The sequence below is a fragment of the Schistocerca gregaria genome, chromosome 7, assembly GCF_023897955.1.
Source record: "Schistocerca gregaria isolate iqSchGreg1 chromosome 7, iqSchGreg1.2, whole genome shotgun sequence".
Lineage (NCBI taxonomy): Eukaryota > Metazoa > Arthropoda > Insecta > Orthoptera > Acrididae > Schistocerca > Schistocerca gregaria.
In genome coordinates, this window is record NC_064926.1 from 22,200,885 (window position 1) to 22,222,026 (window position 21,142).

Sequence of the window (21,142 nt, forward strand, 5' to 3'; positions counted from 1 at the left end):
TTGGATGTTCGATGGTGTCGAATGCTTTGCTGTAATCAACAAAAGCAAGGTATATTTTCAGGTGATGATCTTTCAGTTTTTCTATTATCTGATTAATGGTTTGAATGTGGTCTACTGTGCTAAATCCAATTCCGAATCCTGCTTGTTCTGAGCGTTGCTTCTTGACTAGTGTTTTTGTTAATCGCCTTCTTAGTATTTTCGTTAACAGTTTATATAGGATAGACATGAGGATTATGGATCTATAATTGTTCATGTTACCTTTCGTATCTTTCTGTGCAAAAGAGCAGTCCTACTTGTTTTCCACTGACCGGGTTTGGTTTGTATGATTTTGTTGAACTCTTCTGTGACGATTGGTATTAGGAGATCTTGAGCTCCTTTTAAGAGCTCATTATATATGTTGTCTTCTCCAGGTGACTTTCCATTTTTCAGTTCAGTGATGGTTGTTCTAACCTCGCTGTGTATGATAGAGGGTATGGTTTCATTCGTGTTTGGATCTGGTCCTACAGGGTTGCAGTCTGTTGCTTTGTTTGGCATGATAACTTGTGTATATTGCTTTGTAGAATTCAGTTGCTGATTTGATTATATTCTATATAGTGTTTAGATGTTCTCCACTTGATTCTTCATTCCTAGTATACATTGTTTCCCACCCTGGGCGGTTATCCTCGTTTTTCTAAATGAATTGTTTCTTACTACTATTCGTCTCGTTGATACTGGTCGGTGCTTACGGATATATTTCCGCATTTCTGTTTCATTATTTTGTCCAGTTTTCCGTATTCTTCTTTATTCCCTTCTGAAATATCTCTAGTTTTAACATTATCGATTTATGGTCGATTAACTGTATGGTATTCGGATTTAATTTGCATCGACTTTTCTTCATATGCTCGTCTTTTGCTTGTGTCCTTGTGCGTTTGGTATATTTATTTTTCTAGTGCATTATACATCTCTTGAGCGCTTTGTTTTGTATTGATATTTGCTTGTTGTAGTTGCTTTTCTTGCTCTTGTTGAAATTATTATCTGTCCAGCTTTAATTATTTCTGGTTTGTATGCTATTCCTACATTTATTTTTTTCCTTGGAATCTTTATCTTTGTCCTCGACCATTCTATTGTCTTTATAAAATTAAAGAATTAACATTTGAATAACTAATTTTATTGGTCAGTTTTTTAATATTTTTCATGATATGGTAATTTTTGATGTGTTTTCTCATAGATTTGTACAAACAAATTTGCCACAAAACATTCAACCTTTTGATAATACTTTCCTCTTGGTTTTTAATAAATGATACCTTTTTCCTCATTTTTTGAGTCATATCTGTGATTATATTCAGACGAATTTTAACTTCTTTTTTACAATTTTCACAAGTAAATGATTTTTTATTCCAGTTTTGATAACTTTTTTTATATATTCTGATTTATTTACTCTAAATTCTTTTGTTCCTTTTCTATATAACCAGTATAGCCCATATTTGAAGGTGAATACTTTATTGTAATTTTTATTTCTATACAAATTGTTTTCCTTGAGTGCACAATGGTCAAATCACTTCATTTTCACTTTCCATTTATTATTAAAAATTTTAAAAGAATTTAACAAATTAAAATTTAAACAATCTTATTATATTTAAATGAATAAAATTGTAGATCTGTAAAAATAATGAACTTATATATAACAAAAACAAGTTTTTTGAATGGAACAAGGTATACCCACCATCTGTAAAGATTTGAAGAAAGATTTGACTTGACTGCCTTGCATGTGAAGATGATTTGGAGCTGTTAGCAAACGATATTGGTGAACCAAAGTTTCAGACAGAACAACTAGAACAATTAGCAGCAAAGGTTCGATTGTAAATTTCGTTTGAGCAAACAGAAATGATGCCTAGCTTCCCAGTTGACACATCCCAAATCATACTCCATAATAATCAAAAAATTAAAGAAGTAAAAAAAGTTTAAATATCTTGGTGAGATTATTTCCTGGAATGCTAATGAAAGAGCACCAATAGAGAGTAGAACATTAAAACTACAGCAAGTGCTGAAAACCGCATGGCCAACATACAAAAAAAGATTTCCCTCAATAAATGCTAAATTTCAACATTTCTCCTCCGTTGTTAAACTGGAAGCAACATATGCAAGTGAAACACTTTTGAAACTAAATACTCAAGCACCAACTGACAAACTACAGAAAGTTGATAGAAGAATAATCCAAACAATTATCAGTAAAAACATCAAGTTAATGGGCAGTGGGGACTTTTGGCCAATTCCATAGTGCATAAAGAAAGTGAATCCATAATAGAAACAATCCAGAACAGAAGGATTGCATTTTCAGCCACATATCTCGCCTACCAAGTACTAGAATCCTAAAGAAATTTTTTGACTACTTCTGGAACAGTAAAACTAAAAACATCTGGTTTAATGAAGTACAAAGTGATCTGGATAAACAGAACACCACCACAAGCCAAATTAAACACAGAAAAGAGAAACTGCTTCTGAAGTACAAATACACACATCTCACATTCAGATCATCAGAACAGAAGAAGTATGTCATATCTGCAGAAGAACGAGCAGCCAGATCACAGCAAATGAAGAAATTATGGAAAACGAGGAAATTGCTGACTGCTAAGACCTAAACTTAATCATTGTAGACTCTGTTGTATTATGTTTGATTTTACTTTTCCAATGTGGGCGTATACTATGTAAATATATTAAAGCAAATTTTAATAATTATAAATGAAAATTCCTTTGTTTTCCGAAAGTCAAGTTACTAATCTTTTAGATTGTATTCGACCTAGGAAAGTAATACAAGATATCATTAAAAAATATTGTAAATAATTTGGAAATTTTAATAGTCCCAATGCAGGACCAACTAAATATATACAAAATCTATAATATATACAAAATTCAACAAAAATTACTAATGAGCCCGGTTTATATTCTTTATTAAGAGATACAAGACTGGATATTGAAAATTTGTTACCTATTTGTGAACACAGTGAATATAAAATAAGAAAAGATGTGATAGATTCTTATATAAACCAAATAAATCATTCAAAAGATTTGAATAACTTAAGAGCAATAATATAATAATATCAGACGAAAAATTTGATAGAGCTTTAGTAATTTTGCATTAAAGAAATGAACAGATAAATTGTTTATTACCTCATGTTATTGCTCAATTAACTGATAAAAATTTAAGATATGCTTTAGTTATTTTAACTTTATGTGATTATAATTATGATTATTACGTTATTTGAGCCCAATTTAAAAGACTTCAAACACAAATAAATATTAACAGAAAGAGACAACCAAATTCTTGATAATATTTAAGAATTAATTATGTACCTAATTCAAAAAATTTATTCCAAAGAATGAGGGAAAGATTTTATATTATTTGCTATAGACATTATTTTAATATTTTGAATAATTATTTATGAGAACAACTGTGTGACGGTATAATTAATCTTGGAACTGTCTCTTACAAAATAAACTGAAATGGCAAACGTTTTCTTCATAATTGAATTTAAAACCACATTCAGATCAATTTTTATAATCATTTAATAAATGACTACTATCAAAATTATATGATTCAGTTAAACCATATTTAAAATTCTCTAATAATTCTGACATAAGGTTGTTCGTATGAAGTTTTATTTTAATACCAAAATAAACTCTATTTTCTTTAATAAAACAATAAGCATAATGAATATTTTATGCAATATGGAACATACTTAAATTTTTAAATACAATTTCATTATCATAATATAATTTCAACGAGTTTAACTTATACAATAACACTGCTTTTATTTACCCAACAATCATCGGAATTATAAAAACCTAAGCATTTAACATTCGTTGTTGCCTTCCTTTTTCAAAAATTTTTCAACAAGGTAGACATCTGGGTAATTCGTTTGTAAAAATTTCCTCTTACTTCTTCTCCATTTACATCTCTTGATTTATATTTGATTGGTTTAGAATGAATAGTACCTTCAAATTCAAAAAATTTTTTTGGCCAATTGGCAGTGTATTCTTTTTCAAATATTCCTTTCAATTTACTTCTTCTCACTTTTTCTCATTCTTTATATTTCGCATTAGTGTCTAACAAATTTATTATATAAACAGTTTTCAATAAGATTTCTTTTCATTTTCTTTGTTTACATTTACATCTACATCTACATCTACATGAATACTCAGCAATTCATACTTCAGTGCCTGATAGAGGGTTCATCGAACCATTTTAATACTACTACGGTGCGTGGGAAAAAGGCACACCTAAATCTTTCCGTTGAAGTTCTGATTTCTCTTATTTTATTATGATGATCATTTCCCCCTATGTAGGTGGTTGTCAACAAAATATTTTCTTATTTGGAAGAGAAAGTTGGTGATTGAAATTTTGTAAATAGATCTCGTTGCAAAGAAAACCACCTTTGTTTCCGTGACTGCTACCCCAACTTGCACATCATATCAGTGACACTCTCACATCTATTGCATGATAAAATGAAACAAGATGCCCTTCTTTGCACTTTTTCAATGTCTTCCGTCAATCCTACCTGGTAAGGATCCCATACCACGCAGCAATATTCCAGCAGAAGATGGACAAGTGCAATCAATACTGTCTCTTTAGTGGGTTTGTCGCATCTTCTAAGTGTTCTGCCAACAAAGCGCAGTGTCTGTTTCGCCTTCCCCATCCTTCTATGTGGTCTTTCCAATTGCTGTTGCTCTTAATTGTAATTCCTAGCTATTCAGTCGAATTTACAGCCCTTAAATATGTGTGATTTATTGTATACCCAAAATTTATCAGATTTCGTTTAGTACCTATGTGGATGACCTCTTTGTGTAGTGCTAATTGCCACTTTTTGCGCCATACAGAAATTCTCTTTGGATAATTTTGTAACTGAAATTGATCATCTGACGATTTTACTATATGGCAAATTACAGTGTCATCTGCGAAATATCTAAGGGAGCTGCTCAGATTATCACCTAGATCATTCATATAAATCAGGAACAGCAGAGGGCCTATGACACTACCTCATGGAATGCCGATTATCACTTCTGTTCTATTCACTGATTTGTCTTCTATCACTATGAACTGTGACGCTTCTGAGAGGAAATCATGAATCCAGTTACACATCTGAGATGGCACTTCATATGCACTTAATTTGATTAATAGTCGCTTATGAGGAACGGTATCAAAATCCTTCAGGAAATCTAGAAATACAGAATTATTCTGAGAACTCTTGTTGGCAGCACACATTACTTCATGGGAATAAAGAATATTGTACAAGAACGATATTTTCTGAATCCGTGTTGGTTATGTATCAATAAGTCATTTTCTTCAAGGTGATTAATAATGTTTGAGTACAGTACATGCTCCAAATTCCTACTGTAAATTGAGGTCAGTGAAATGGGTCTGTAATTCAATGGCTTCTCCTATTTCCTTTCTTGAATATTGGTGTGACCTGTGTTATTTTCCAGTCTTTAGGAACAGACCTTTCGTCAAGTGAGTGGCTATATACAATTGCTAAGAAAGGGCTATTGTGTCTGCATTCTCTGAAAGGAACTTGATTAGTATACCATCTGGACGGGAATACTTTCTTAAGTGATTTAATTTGTTTTGCAACATCTAAGATATCTACTTTTATGTCACACATCTTTTGGTTTCATTTTTATTGTCAAACTTTTGTCTTACTATATTCATCAACTACTTTTGAGAGCATTATAATCCATTTATAATTTTCCTGTAAGTTGAAATTTTCCCCCATATTTTCTCTCAATGAACTATTAAATCTCTCAACAATGGATGCTTTTAATTCAGAAAATGTAGAATAATGATTAATATTATATTTTTCATAAAGTTTTGAATTTTTTATTATAAAATTCCTTATGATTAGCTGTTCGCAAATTTGTATCTTTTGTATAGGAGGATAGGTGGCACGTAATAGGCTGAAGGTATTAGTCTACAAGAGCTGATATTCTCTCAGTAGGTGCACAGTAATCAGCCAAATTGGGGCATCCTGGGTAGATGCATTTATGGACTTTAAAAAAGCATGTAGAACATAGTAGTGCAGGGAGTTTTGGGGGTGAGTTGAGAGAGAGAGATAGACTCCATGAAGTGCATGACCCTTGTAACTCAGTACCACTCAATACTGGAGCAAATGAATTACGTTCTTGTGCAGGGTTTCAATTACCTCTAGTCATGACCTGAAATGAGAGATGTCTTTCCAACTATTCTTTGCACCCCATCCACAGTAGTATTCTGTCGCCCACACAACCTACACAGTATCGTAGTCTAATATTAATACTCCGCAAGCCACCCAACGGTGTGTGGTGGAGGGCGCTTTACATGCCATTTTCATTACCTCCCTTTCCTGTTCCAGTTGCGTATGGTTCGCGGGAAGAATGACTGCCGGAAAGCCACCATGCGCGCTTGAATATCTCTAATTTTACATTCGTGATCTCCTCGGCAGGTATAAGTAGGGAGAAACAATATATTTGATACCTCATCCAGAAACGCACCTTCTCGAAACCTGGATAGGAAGCTACACCGTGATGCAGAGCACCTCTCTTGCAGAGTCTGCCACTTGAGTTTGCTAAACATCTCCGTGACGAAACGCGCCGCTCATCTTTGAATCTTCTGTATCTCCTCTGTATGGATCCACACTGATGAGCAATACTCAAGTATAGGAGGAACGAGTGTTTTGTAAGCCACCTCCTTTGTTGATGGACCACATTTTCTAAGGACTCTCCCAATGAATCTCAACCTGGCTCCCGCCTTACCAACAATTAATTTTATATAATCATTCCACTTCAGATGGTTCCATACCCATACTCCCAGATATTTTACAGAAGTAACTGCTACCAGTGTTTGTTCCGCTATCATATAATCATACAACAAAGGATCCTTCTTTCTATGTATTTGCAATAAATTACATTTGTCTATGTTAAGGGTCAGTTGTCACTCCCTGCACCAAGTGCCTATCCGCTGCAGATCTTCCTGCATTTCGCTGCAATTTTCTAATGCTGCAACTTCTCTGTATACTACAGCATTATCGGCGAAAAGCCGCATGGAACTTCCGACACTATCTACTAGGTCATTTATATATATTGTGAAAAGCAATGGCCTCATAACACTGCCCTGTGGCACGCCAGTGGTTACTTTAATGTCTCTAGACATCTCTCCATTGAGAACAACATGCTGTGTTCTGTTTGCTAAAAACTCTTCAATGCAGCCACACAGCTGGTCTGATATTCTGTAGGCTCTTACTTTGTTTATCAGGCGACAGTGTGGAACTGTATCGAACGCCTTCCGGAAGTAAAGGAAAATGGCATCCACCTGCGAGCCTGTATCTACTATTTTCTGGGTCTCATGAACAAATAAAACGAGTTGGGTCTCTCACGATTGCTGTTTCTGTTGATTCCTACAGAGTAGATTCTGGGTTTCCAGAAATGACATACGCGAGCAAAAACATGTTCTAAAATGCTACAAGAGATCGATGTCAGAGATATAGGCCTATAGTTTTGCGCATCTGCTCGACGACCCTACTTGAAAACTGGGACTACCTGTGCTCTTTTCCAATCATTTAGAACCTTCCATTCCTCTAGACTCTTCTAGAGATTTATGGTACACAGCTGTCAGAAGGGAGGAAAGTTCTTTCACGTACTCTATGTAGAACCGAATTGGTATCCCGTCAGGTCCAGTGGACTTCCCTCTGTTGAGTGATTTCTGTTGCTTTTTTATTCCTTGGACACTTATTTCGATGTCAACCATTTTTTTTTGGTCATGCGAGGATTTATAGAAGAAACTGCAGGGCGGTCTTCCTCTGTGAAACAGCTCTGGAAATAGGTGTTTAGTATTTCAGCTTTAGGTGTGTCATCCTCTGTTTCAACGCCATTATGATCCCAGAGTGTCTGGGTATGCTGTTTCGATCCACTCACTGATTTAACGTAGGACCACAATTTCCTAGGATTTTCTGTCTAGTCAGTTCATAGAATATTACTTTCGAATTCACTGAACGCTTCACGCATAGCTCTCCTTGTGCTAACTTTGACATCGTTTAGCTTCTGTTTGTCTGAAAGGTTTTGGCTGCGTTTAAATTTGCAGTGAAGCTCTCTTTGCTTTTGCAGTAGTTTGTTGTTGAACCACGGTGGGCTTTTCCCATCCCTCACATTTTTCTCGGAACGTACCTGTGTGTGTGTGTGTGTGTGTGTGTGTGTGTGTGTGTGTGTGTGTGTGTGTGTGTGTGTGTGTATTTTGTCTGTTCTTTATAAACATCTTATTACCTAAAACCCCCTTATCAACAGTCTGTCTGTTGTGCCTATCTGCAACTCAACATTTCCCCTATAAGGTGAGAATCAGCTATACTTTACCTGGTATTGTTACATTTCATCCTGGATTTTTCATTGTTTTGTTAAGAAATGGCTTAGATTCCTTGGCAGGCAACAACTTCAGCATTTTCAACATGGCTGCACTTCTGCAATGGTAACAGTATTGTAGGGTAATAAGACAGCCACAATTTGGAATAAATGGTGGTTTTCAATAAACCTTAATTATGGTAACAACAGATTTCAATCCCTGCTCTTCTGAAGGGCAAGACACCTGTTCTTACTACTTTCAGTTTGAAGTCCATATATTTAGAAACAGACTTAGACACTTCAGTATTTTGAACATGGCTGCACCGCAGCTCCGGTTACAGGTTAGCAGGTGAAAAAGATATATAACCAGTTCCATTAAATGATGCTTCTCAATTAACCTTAGCCTTAGTTTCAATGGATTTAAACACATATTCTTGAGAAGGACAATAAATGTGTTTTTATTATTTTAATTTTGATGTCCAAACATTTAGAAACAGTCTTAGATACCTTGGCAGGCAGGAACTCCAATATTTGGTCATGGCTCCACTTCAGCAATGGTTACTGAATAGCAGCTGAATAGCTGAATAAGTGAGACAGTCAGTTGCCATAACTGGTGGTCTTTAGTTAACCTTACGCTTTGCTTAAATGAATTTGAAACCATCTTCTTCAGAATGACAGTTAACCTGAATTATTATATTCAATTTGATGTTGATATATTTAGAAATAGCCTTAGACATATTTCCAGGCAGGAACTTCAATATTTGAAGCATGGCTCAACTTCAACATGAATCACCAAATAGCAGGTGAAAAAGACAGACAGACAGTTGTAATACATGGTGATTTTCAAATAACCTTAACCATGGTTTCAGCGGATACAAACACATCTTCTCAGAAGCACAAGAAACCTCTTTTACTATTTTCAAATTGATGTACATATTTTAGAAAGAGCCTTAGATACCTCCGCAGACAGAAACAATATTTTGACCGTGGCTGCACTTCAGCAGTTCTGACAATATGTTGTTGTTGTTGTGGTCTTCAGTCCTGAGACTGGTTTGATGCAGCTCTCCATGCTACTCTATCCTGTGCAAGCTTCTTCATCTCCCAATACCTACTGCAACCTACATCCTTCTGAATCTTCTTGGTTTATTCATCTCTTGGCTTCCCTCTACGATTTTTACCCTCCACCCTGCCCTCCAATACTAAACTGGTGATCCCTTGATGCCTCATAACATGTCCTACCAACCGATCCCTTCTTCTAGTCAAGTTGTGCCACAAACTTCTCTTCTCCCCAATCCTATTCAACACCTCCTCATTAGTTATGTGATACACTCATCTAATCTTCAGCATTCTTCTGTAGCATCACATTTTGAAAGCTTCTATTCTCTTCTTGTCCAAACTATTTATCATCCATGTTTCACTTCCATGCATGGCTACACTCCATACAAATACTTTGAGAAACGACTTCTTGACACTTAAATCAATACTCAATGTTAACAAATTTCTCTTCTTCAGAAACGCTGTCCTTGCCATTGCCAGTCTACATTTTATATCCTCTCTACTTTGACCATAATCAGTTATTTTGCTCCCCAAATAGCAAAACTCCTTTACTACTTAAAGTGTCTCATTTTCTAATCTAATACCCTGATCATCACCCTACTTAATTTGACTACATTCCATTATCCTCGTTTTGTTTTTGTTGATGTTCATCTTGTATCCTCCTTACAAGACCCTGTCATTCCGTTGAACTGTTCTTCCAAGTCCTTTGCTGTCGCTAACAGAATTACAATGTCATCAGCGAACCTCAAAGTTTTTATTTCTTCTCCATGGATTTTAATACCTACTCCGAATTTTTCTTTAGTTTCCTTTACTGCTTGCTCAGTATACAGACTGAATAACATTGGGGAGAGGCTACAGCCCTGTCTCACTCCATTCCCAACCACTGCTTCCATTTCATGCCCCTCAACTCTTATAACTGCCATCTGGTTTCTGTACAAATTGTAAATAGCCTTGTTTGGGGTTTCTTAATATTATATTCTTCTTGAAGTCTGAGGGTATTTCGCCTGTCTCATACATCTTGCTCACCAGATGGTAGAGTTTTGTCAGGACTGGCTCTCCCAAGGCCGTCAGTAGTTCTAACGGAATGTTGTCTACTCCTGATGCCTTGTTCGACTCATGTCTTTCAGTGCTCTGTCAAACTCTTCCCGCAGTATCATATCTCCCATTTCATCTTCATCTACATCCTCATTCATTTCTATAATATTGTCCTCAAGTACATCGTCCTTGTATAGAACCTCTTTATACTCCTTCCACCTTGCTGCTTTCCCTTCTTTGCTTAGAACTGGGTTTCCATGTGAGCTCTAGACGTTCATACAAGTGGCTCTCTTTTCTCCAAATGTCTCTTTAATTTTCCTGTAGGCAGTATCTATCTTACCCCTAGTGAGATAAGCCTCTACATCCTTACATTTGTCCTTTAGCCATCAGTGCTTAGCCATTATGCACTTCCTGTTGATCTCATTTTTGAGACATTTGTATTCCTTTTTGCCTGCTTCATTTACTGCATTTTTATATTTTCTCCTTTCATCAATTAAATTCAATGTTTCTTCTGTTACCCAAGGATTTCTACTAGCCCTCGTCTTTTTACCTACTTGATCCTCTGCTCCCTTCAGTACTTCATCCCTCAAAGCTATCCGTTCTTCTTCTACTGTATTTCTTTCCCCCATTCCTGCCATTTTTCCCTTACTCTCTCCCTAAAACTCTGTACAATCTCTGGTTTAGTCAGGATATCCAGGTCCCATGTCCTTAATTTCCCACCTTTTTGCAGTTTCTTCAGTTTTAATCTACAGTTCATAACCAATAGATTGTGGTCAGAGTCCACATGTGCCCCTGGAAATGTCTTACAATTTAAAACCTGGTTCCTAAATCTCTGCCTTACAATTATATAATCTATCTGAAATCTGTCAGTATCTCCAGGCTTCTTCCACGGATACAACCATCTTTTACGATTCTTGAACCAAGTGTTAGCTATGATTAAGTTGCGCTCTGTGCAAAATTCTACCAGGCGGCTTCCTCTTTCATTTCTTAGCCCCAATCCGTATTCACCTACTACGTTTCCTTCTCTCCCTTTTCCTACTACCGAATTCCAGTCACCCATGACTATTAAATTTTTGTCTCCCTTCTCTGTCTGAATAATATCTTTTATTCGTCATACATTTCTTCAATTTCTTCGTCATCTGCAGAGCTAGTTGGCATATAAACCTGTACTACTGTAGTAGGCGTGGGCTTCGTGTCTATCTTGGCCACAATAATGCATTCACTCTGCTGTTGTAGTAGCTTACCCATATTCCTATATTCCTATTCATTATTAAACCTACTTTAGCATTACCCCTATTTGATTTTGTATATATAACACTGTATTCACCTGACGAGAAGTCTTGTTCCTCCTGCCACTGAACTTCACCAATTCCCACTATATCTAACTTTAACCTATCCATTTCCCTTTTAAATTTTCTAACCTACCTGCCCAATTAAGGAATCTGACATTCCATGCTCCAATGCGTAGAACGCCAGTTTGCTTTCTCCTGATAACGACGTTCTTTTGAGTATCCCCGGCCGGAGATCGGAATGGGGAACTATTTTACCTCCGGAATATTTTACCCAAGAGGACGCCATCATCATTTAACCATACAGTAAAGCTCCATGCCCTGGGGAAAAATTACGGCTGTAGTTTCCCCTTGCTTTCAGCCGTTCGCAGTACTAGCACAGCAAGGCAATTTTGGTTAGTGTTACAAGGTCAGATCAGTCAATCATCCAGACTGTTGCCCCTGCAACTACTGAAAAGGCTGCTGCCCCTCTTCAGGAACCACACATTTGTCTGGCCTCTCAACAGATGCCCCTCCGTTGTGGTTGCACTTACGGTACAGCCATCTGTATTGCTAAGGCACGCAAGCCTCCCCATCAATGGCGAGTTCCATGGTTCATGGGTGGGGGGTGGGGGTCTGACAATATATCAGTCAGTAAAACAGCACATCAGCTGCAATAAATCCTCATTTTCAATTAACCTTAACCATCATTTCAATGGATTTAAATTTGTCTTCCTCAGAAGGCCATGAAACCCAGTTTTACTATTTTTCGTTCAGTGTCCACATGTTCAGAAACTGCCTTAGGTACCTAGACAGGCAGGCACTTCAGTATTTTGAATGTGGCTGTTTTGCTGTAATGGGTACAGATAAGCAGAGGAGTATAATACCTAAACAGTTGCAATAACTGGTGGTTTTCAATAAACCTTAACCATTGTTTAAACAGATGAAACCCATCTTCTTCAAGAGGAACTGAAATAGGTTTTTACTATTTTCAATTTGATGTCCATAAATTTAAAAAACTGCCTTAGACATATTGGCCTGCAGGAACTTCAATATTTCTAACATGGCTCAACTTCTGCAACAATCACAGAATAGAACATGAATAAGACAGCCAACCAGTTGCAATAAATTGTGGTTTTTCAAATGACCTTAACCATGGTTTGGCGAATTTAAACTACTTCACAAAGAAAAGAAACCTGTTTTCAGTATTTTAATTTGTATGACAACTTATTTAGAAATAGCCTAGACTACCTTGGCAGGAAATAACTCAGTACATTGAAAACAGCAAGGAGAAGGTACCTGGATTCGGTTAAGAATGATTTTGAAGTAATAAGTTTAACATCAGAAGAGGCACCAATGTTAGCACTGAATAGCGGATCATGGAGGAATTTTATACGGGGGCTATGCTCCAGACTGAACTCTGAAAGGCATAATCAGTCATAAATGATGATGATGATGATTGAAAACAGCTTTACTTAGCAACAGTTACAGAGTAACAGATGAGTAAATCATGAAATGAGTTACAATAGGTGATTTTTTTCCAATTAATCGCAGCTATAGTTACAGCAGATTGCAACAAGTGTTCTTCAGAAGGACAAGTAACCTGCTATTACTATTGTCAATTTAATGCCCTTATGTGTAGAAACAGCTTTAGATACCTTGGCAGGCTAGAATTTCTCTATTTTGATCTAGGCTCTACTTCAGCAATGGTTACAGAATAAGCTGTCACAATAATAATACATTCTTAAACAGTTTTCTTGAAGTATTTGATGAAGCTTTCCCATCAAGATCATATTGCAACAAAACTTCAAGTAAGATAAGATGGATAACACCAGGAATAAAAATATCGACTGAGAGCAAAAGAAAGTTACACAATTAACTGAAGTACAACAAAGATCCTGATTTTGTAAAATATGTCAGAAACTTCAAAACTAATTTTTAAAAAGTTGTGAAAGCTTCTAAACAAATGGCAAATAACAAATTAATTCTAGGGCAGAAAAATAAAACAAGGCCAGTATGGTCTGTAGTTAAGCCTGAATTAGGTGTCCAACATCATAAACAAGACATTTTAGAAATCAAACTTAAGAAAAAATTGGTTGTAAATCCAGCTAAAATATCTGAGTGCTTCAATGAGTACATCATAAATGTAGCAAAATCTGGTTTAGACATAGCAAATTATGAGCAGAAAGTAAATGGTTTTGGGTTAAAAGGCAGCACCAGTAAGTGTATCAAAAAATTCAACACAGTCTCAGCAAAATTTGTTGAAAATGTCATACTCTCCTTTAAAGACAAAAACTCTGCTGGCTGGGATGGGATACGCACCAAAATAATTAAAAAAGTTTCAACATAATAGCTCATCCTCTCTCTCTCTCTCTCTCTCTCTCTCTCTCATAATAAACAAATCCTTTGAAAAGGTTTCTTCCCTGGTTTCTTGAAATATGCGGAAGTAAAATCATTGTTTAAAAAGGGTTCAAAAGATGATATTGGAAATTATCGTCCCATCTCTATACTCCCTGTCACATCAAAAATATTTTTAAAAATTTGCTGCTTTACAGATACAAAGCTTCATCACACAGAATGATATCATTTCACATAACTAATTTGACTTCCAACAAGGCAAAAATACAGTAGATGCAATAAATGAGTTTATTGAAAAAAGTACTTCATCACTAGGTAGGAAAGCCAAGGTCACAGGAATATTCTGTGATCTTACAAAAGCATTCAACTCAGTAAACCATGCCCTGATGCTTTTCAAACTCAACAGGTATGAAATAAGGGATGTTGCTTTGAAATGGTTTCAATCATATCTCTTGGAGAGGAAACATAGGGTAGTAACCACATAAATGGAGTAGATCACTCCTCCGAGTGGAAAAACTGTGTCACAAAGTGTTCCTCAAGGCTCAATGCTTGGACCCATTTTATTCCGGTTCTATGTAAATGACTTACCTCTCAATATAAAAACACATTTAACTTTGTTTGCTGATGATACTTCTGCTCTACTTGAAAATGACAATTCTGACAATATACCATAGAGTGTCATGAATACATTAAGTAACCTGGAAACACGGTTCAGTCAAAGTGGCTTAAGGCTAAACACTTCAAAACCAACATGATGAGTTTTAAAACCAAACATTCAAAAACTGAAGAATTCTGTGTCACTCACAACAATCAAAAAATGGAAGAACTTGACTCAGTCAGGTTCCTGGGAATAAACTTGGACAGAACTTTAAGTTGGAATTCTCTTTTGGAATATCTAGCAAATAAATTAAACAGCTTTGCATTTGCAATGTTAATTTCAGCCTGTGCCACTGATATGGCCACCAGGAAAATAGCTACTTTGAATCAGTTATTCAATATGGAATAATTTTTTGTGGAAACTCGGGAAATGTTACTCGAATTTTATAGTTGCATAAAAGAATCATTTGCAACATGTGCTTTGCACAGCTGAGGGCATCATGTCGACCATTATTTAAAGACCTAAAAATATTAACTGTCCCCTCTTTATACATCTTTGAGGTGATTCTTTTCCTACAGAGCAGAGCTGATCTATTGCAAAAAAATAATTTTGAACACTAATATGACACAATACATAAAGAGAACTTTATGTTCCCCTCTCATTTCTTAAAAATGCGTGCTCAGTTTCTTCAGTATATAACCATAAAAATTCACAACACAATAAAAGGGTGTGACATAATGAATATGAAGATAAATATTTTAGAAAAGCAAGTTACATTATTTTCTAATTGAAGGATGCTATTACTCTGTCTAAGATTTCATGAAGAATGAAGTGATACTTGGAGCTGGATCCCTAAAATGGAATAAAAATTTATGATAGTTATAGTACATGTAAATACTGTAAGTTTGACAATCTGCAAGTAAGTTAAATGCTCCACAAAGTATTATTGTATGTGTGATAAAATTTTAAATAAGCAAATTGTAACCATGACATGTCTCCTGTACATCAGACATATGTTCTGAAATTGTGTACATTATGAGATGAATAAAGCACATTTCGTGTTTCACATTAAATGGAGGTTTTCAATTAACATTAACTAAGACACAACTGATTTAAACACATCTACTTCAGGAGGACAAGGAACCTGTATTTACTATTTTCAATTTGATGCACGTTCGTATAGAACGACCCCTAGATACTTCGGAAGGCACAAATTTCAGTATTTTTATCATGGCTCTACTTCAGAAACAGTTTCAGAGTAGTGGGTGAATAGGTCAGTCATCCATCTCCAGTAAATGGTGATCATGAAGTATTCTTAACCATAGTTTCAGCAGATTTAAACCCATGTTCTTTGGAATGTCAAGACACAGCTATTTACTATTTCCAGTTTGGTGGAAATGTTGTTACATACAGCCTTAGATCTTGCCAGGCAGAATCTTCAATATTTTGAATATGGCTACATTATAGTAAAAGTTACAACAGAGCAAGTGAATGCGAAAGCTATCCAGTTGCAAAGAATGGTGGTTTTTAATTTTAACCTTAAACACATTTTCAATGGATTTAAACCCATCTTCTTCAGAGGAAAAAAGAATCATGTTTCTACTGCTTTCAATTTGAACTCCATTTATTTATAAACAGTCTCAGATACCTTCACAGGAAGAAACTTCAGTTTTTTGAATTTATCTGCACTTCAGCAATGATTACAGTTAACAGATGAATAAGACAGCTAAATACTTGCAATAAATGTTTTTTATTCAATAAACCTTAACGATTGCTTCAATGAATTCAATCCTTTCTTCTTGAGGAGGACGAGAAAACTTTTTCATTTTTAATTTTTTATTTGGGGACTTCAATATTTTGAACGTGGCTGCACTCAGCACTACGTACAGCATAACCTTAATCATGGTTTCTATGGATTTCAATCCATCTTCTTCAGAAGGACAAGAAACATGCTACTATAATTTTCAATGTGGTGTCCACATATTTAGAAGCAGTCTTATATACCTTGACAAGCAGGAACTTCATAGTTTGGATATGGCTGCACTTTACCAGTGGTTACAGAAAAGCAGGTGAAAAAGACACACAACCAGTTGCAAAGAACTGCAGTTTCCCATTAAAGTTAACCATGGTTTCAACACATTGGAACCCATCTTCTTCAGGACAAGAAACCTGTTTTTACTGTTTCCCATTAATGTCCATATATCAAGAAACAGTCTTAGATACCTCGGCAAGCAAAAACATCAATATTTTGAACATGGCTCCAATACAGCAGCACTTAAAGAACACCAGTTGAATAAGACAGACAGCCAATTGCAATAAACACTGCTTTTCAATGAACCTCAACCATTGCTTCAAATTATTTAAATCCATTTTATTCATGATGGCAAGAAGCCTCTTTTTACTATTTCCAGTTTCATTTTCATATATTTAGAAACGGCCTTAAGTACCTTGTCTGGTAGAACTTCAATATTTCATACCTGGCAGAACTTCAGCAATGGATACAGAATAGTAATTGAATAAGATAGACAACTGGTTGCAATACATGGTGGTTTTCAGTTCTCCTTAGCCATTATTTCAATGGATTTAATCCCTTCTTCTGCAGAAGAACAAGAAACATGTTTTTACTAGTTTCAATTTTTTGTCCATATATATCAAACAAACATGTTCTTCCATTTTGAATTTCAAGTCAATAAATATATAGAAACAGCTTAAGATACCTTGGCAGGCAGGAACTTAAGTATTTTGAACATTGCTGCAATTCAACAATGGTTACTGACTAGGAAGAGAATAAGGCTGCCGATCATCTGTAATAAATATTTGTTTTGAACTAACCTTAACCATGGTTTCAACAGATTTAAATGCAATGGTTACAGAATCACACGTGAATAAGATAGTCAGTCAATTGGAATAAATGGTGGTTTACAAATAACCTTAACCATAGCTATAATGGATTTAAATCCTACTACTTCATAAAGGCAGGAAATCCATTTTTGCTGTATTCCATTTGCTGTTCATTTACTTGGAAACACCGTTACATACCATCTAGGCAGGTACTTCAGTCTTTTTAAAATTGCTCCAGTTCATGAATGGTTATAGAATATGGGGTGAATAAGACGGGCAATCTGTTGCAGTCAGTTAGGTTTTCAAATAACCTTAAACATAGTTACAAAGTATTTAAAATAGTCCCCTTCAGAGCCACAAGATACTTAATATTACTGTTTCCTATAAGATGCCCATATATTGACAGCCTTAAATACTTTGGTGGGATGAGTAACTTTAAGTTGAACATGGCTGCACTTCAGCAATGATTACAGAACAGCAGGTGAATAACACATAAAACCAGCTACAATAAATGGTGGTTTTCAATTACACATGTTCTTCAGAAGCACAGGTAACCTGCTTTTACTATTTTCAATATGGTGCCCAAATGTATAGAAACAGGTACCTTGGCAGGCATTATTTTCAGTGTTTTGAAGATGGCTGCCCTTCAGTGACAGTTACAAAATAGCATGTGAATAGCACTGTCATCCAGTTGCAACTGCAGTTGTTTTCAACTAAACTTAACCAAGTTTTCAATGGACTGTTACCCGTGATCTTCAGATTAACAAGAAACATGTTTCTACTACTCTCAATCTGAAGTTAATATATTCAGGAAAAGCCTCAGATACATTGGCAGGCAGAAACTTCAATATTTTTAATATGGCTTCAATACAGCAATGCTTAAAGAATAGCAGTTGAATAAGACAGACAAACAGTTACAATAAACAGTGTCTTTCAGTTCACCATAACCACAGCTTCAACATTTTTAAATTCATCATACTCAGAATGGCAAGCAACCTGTTTTCATTATTTTTAATTTCATTATCATATATTTAGAAACTGCCTTAAATACCATGTCTGGCAGAACTTCAATACACTCAGCATGGCAGCACTTCGCAACAGTAGAATGAGATGCAATAAATATTTGTTTCCAACTAACCTTAAACATGGTTACATCATACTTAGATATGTGTTTCTCAGAATGGCAAGAAACCTGTTCCTACTAATCTGTCTCGCGTGTGTCATGTTTAAAAATAGCCTTAAATACTTGGGCACGCAGAAATATCAACATTTTCAAGGTGGTTGCATTTCTGCAATGGGGACAGATTAGCAACACAATAATAGAACACATCAGCTGCAATAAATGCTTGATATCAATTGTCTTTGATTTGATTTTGTGTTCCATAGTTCCAATTGTGTTGAGTTCACAAGGACATGGAATGAGTCATTTTTTTAGAAATACCATAAGATAATCTTTGGCATATAGGACCTATATAAACATTTATACAGTAACTTCTTTGAGTAGCAATACAGAAAAAAAAAAATTATTTTCTTAGAATCATTAAATAACTTCAGAAAAACAAATACAGAGCACTAACAATTACAGAGCTCAAGTTAAATAGCATATGTAGTGGTAGAATGTCACCTTGTATTATATATCATTACAATCGTACAATTTAATTATTTAAAAATTCATCTTGTCAGGCAGAAATATTTTAATGCTTTCTTGAACTTACACTTGTTATGAGTCTCTGTCTTTATTTCAGGAGGAAGAGCACTGAAGTGGTTTGTTGCAGTGTACTGCACACCTTTTTGCACCAAGTTCAGATTTCTGTGCTCCCTGTGTCTATCATTCTTCCTCTGTGTGTTACGCTTATGATAATTATTTTTTGGCTCAAACCTCTCTATATTTTTATGGACAAAACACATGAGGGAAAATATATATTGGCATGTAGTTGTGTATATTTAAATTTTTTGGAAGTTATTCCAACATGAGTCTCTTGGGCACAATCCACATATAACTCTTAAAGCTCACCTATGAGCATTGAACACTTTCCTTAATGATGGCTGGTTGTCCCAAAAAATAATGCTTTTTTCAATGAGTGAGTGAAAATAGCCATAGTATGCCACTGTTGCAGTGTTGGGCTCAACACATGTAGTGCCAACCTAGAAAGCATATGTAGCTGAGCTAAGCCTCTTACAGAGATCTATAATATGCGAAGACTAGGTGATTTTCTTGTCAATGTGCACTCCAAGAAATTTTGTTGTTTTCTTTCTTTCTAGAGGCTGATTACCACATGTCACACTAAATTTTCTCTTTTTTCTATTTTTATGTAGAACTGAATAAAATTGGTCTTACTGGAATTTAATGACAGACCATTCACCTTGAACCAGTATACCACATCTGATAGTATGTGATTAATATATTCTGCAAGATTACTATCTGTACTACTGCTCATAAAAATTATGGTATCATAGAAAATAAAGTAAATTTACACAGCAGGCTTGTACATGATGGTAGATCTTTAAAAAAACTCAAGAGTAAGAGTGGTCCAAGAATTAAGCTCTTAGGAACACCACAGGTAATGGAATTCCATTAAAATTGTGCAGAAACATCGCATATTCCACCTGAGCTATTCAAGAACACTTTTTGTTTTCTGTCTTGGATATACAACTGTAGCCAATTACCTGCAAACCATTTATTCCTGCTAATTTTACTGTTTGCAAGAGAATATGTTGATCAACACAGTCAAACACTTTAGGTAAATCACAGAAGACACCAATTGCTATCATTTTCTCATTAAAGATTTCTGGGACTTGATTTCCAAGAGCACATGTTGTGTCTTCAGTTAAACAGCCCTTTTCTAAGCCAAGTTGGCTCTTGCTGAGAACTCCATTCTTCATAGGTGATCAGTAATAGATATATTACATGTATTAGCTTTTCTAGAATTTCAGAGAAAGCTGTCAGCAAAGAGATAGGTCGATAGTTATTTAATTCAGTTTTTTTACACTTTTGTATAGGGGCTTCACAATTAAGTAAGTAAGGTGTGAACAACACCTTTCTGAAGGGCATTGAAAATGTGACAGAGGATGTCCCTTATCCACACACAAGAATATTTCAGTAAATTATTAGAAATATTATCAACTCCTGCAGAGTTCTTACTTTTTAGAGACATGATGATTTTTTGTATTTCATCCACAGTGACAGGATTTAGGTGCTTTTCTGGAATTGTGTTTGAATATACAGCATGATAAAGAGTTACAGCTTCATCAACATCAGGCATGCAACCAGTCTGTTGAATTACTGGTAGGAAGTGTTTATTAAACATCTCACCCACACATTTTGGGTTATCTACAAGGGTTCCTCCACATCTGATTTTATTTACATCTTCTGAGCTTGTTGTTCCTCTCCTGGTTTCTTTTTTTTACAACTCTCCAAATGGTTTTTATTTTATTATTAGAATTATCTCTTTTATTCTTATAATAAAAGACTTTTGATTTCTGTATTGTCTTCCTTAAAATTTGCAGTTTGATCCATAGTTTACCCATTTTTCACATCTTTAGATAATGTTATTGCAGCATAAGTAATAGATTTCAACACATATTCTTCAGAACGACAAGAAACCTGCTTTTACTATTTTCAATTTAATGTCAATCCTTGTAGTAAGGA

The 21,142-nt window shown here is 35.3% G+C and overlaps 1 protein-coding gene across 1 annotated transcript; it reads right to left on the reverse strand.

Moving 5' to 3' along the window:
• Positions 1 to 249: 249 nt before the first annotated feature.
• LOC126281714 (uncharacterized) lies at positions 250 to 741 on the reverse strand. Its single transcript, XM_049980888.1, has 2 exons — positions 613 to 741; positions 250 to 570 (listed from the first exon to the last, which is right to left on the reverse strand). Exons 1-2 carry the CDS (start codon positions 739 to 741, stop codon positions 250 to 252), a joined length of 450 nt encoding a protein of 149 aa, XP_049836845.1.
• Between the last annotated feature and the right edge of the window lie 20,401 nt (positions 742 to 21,142).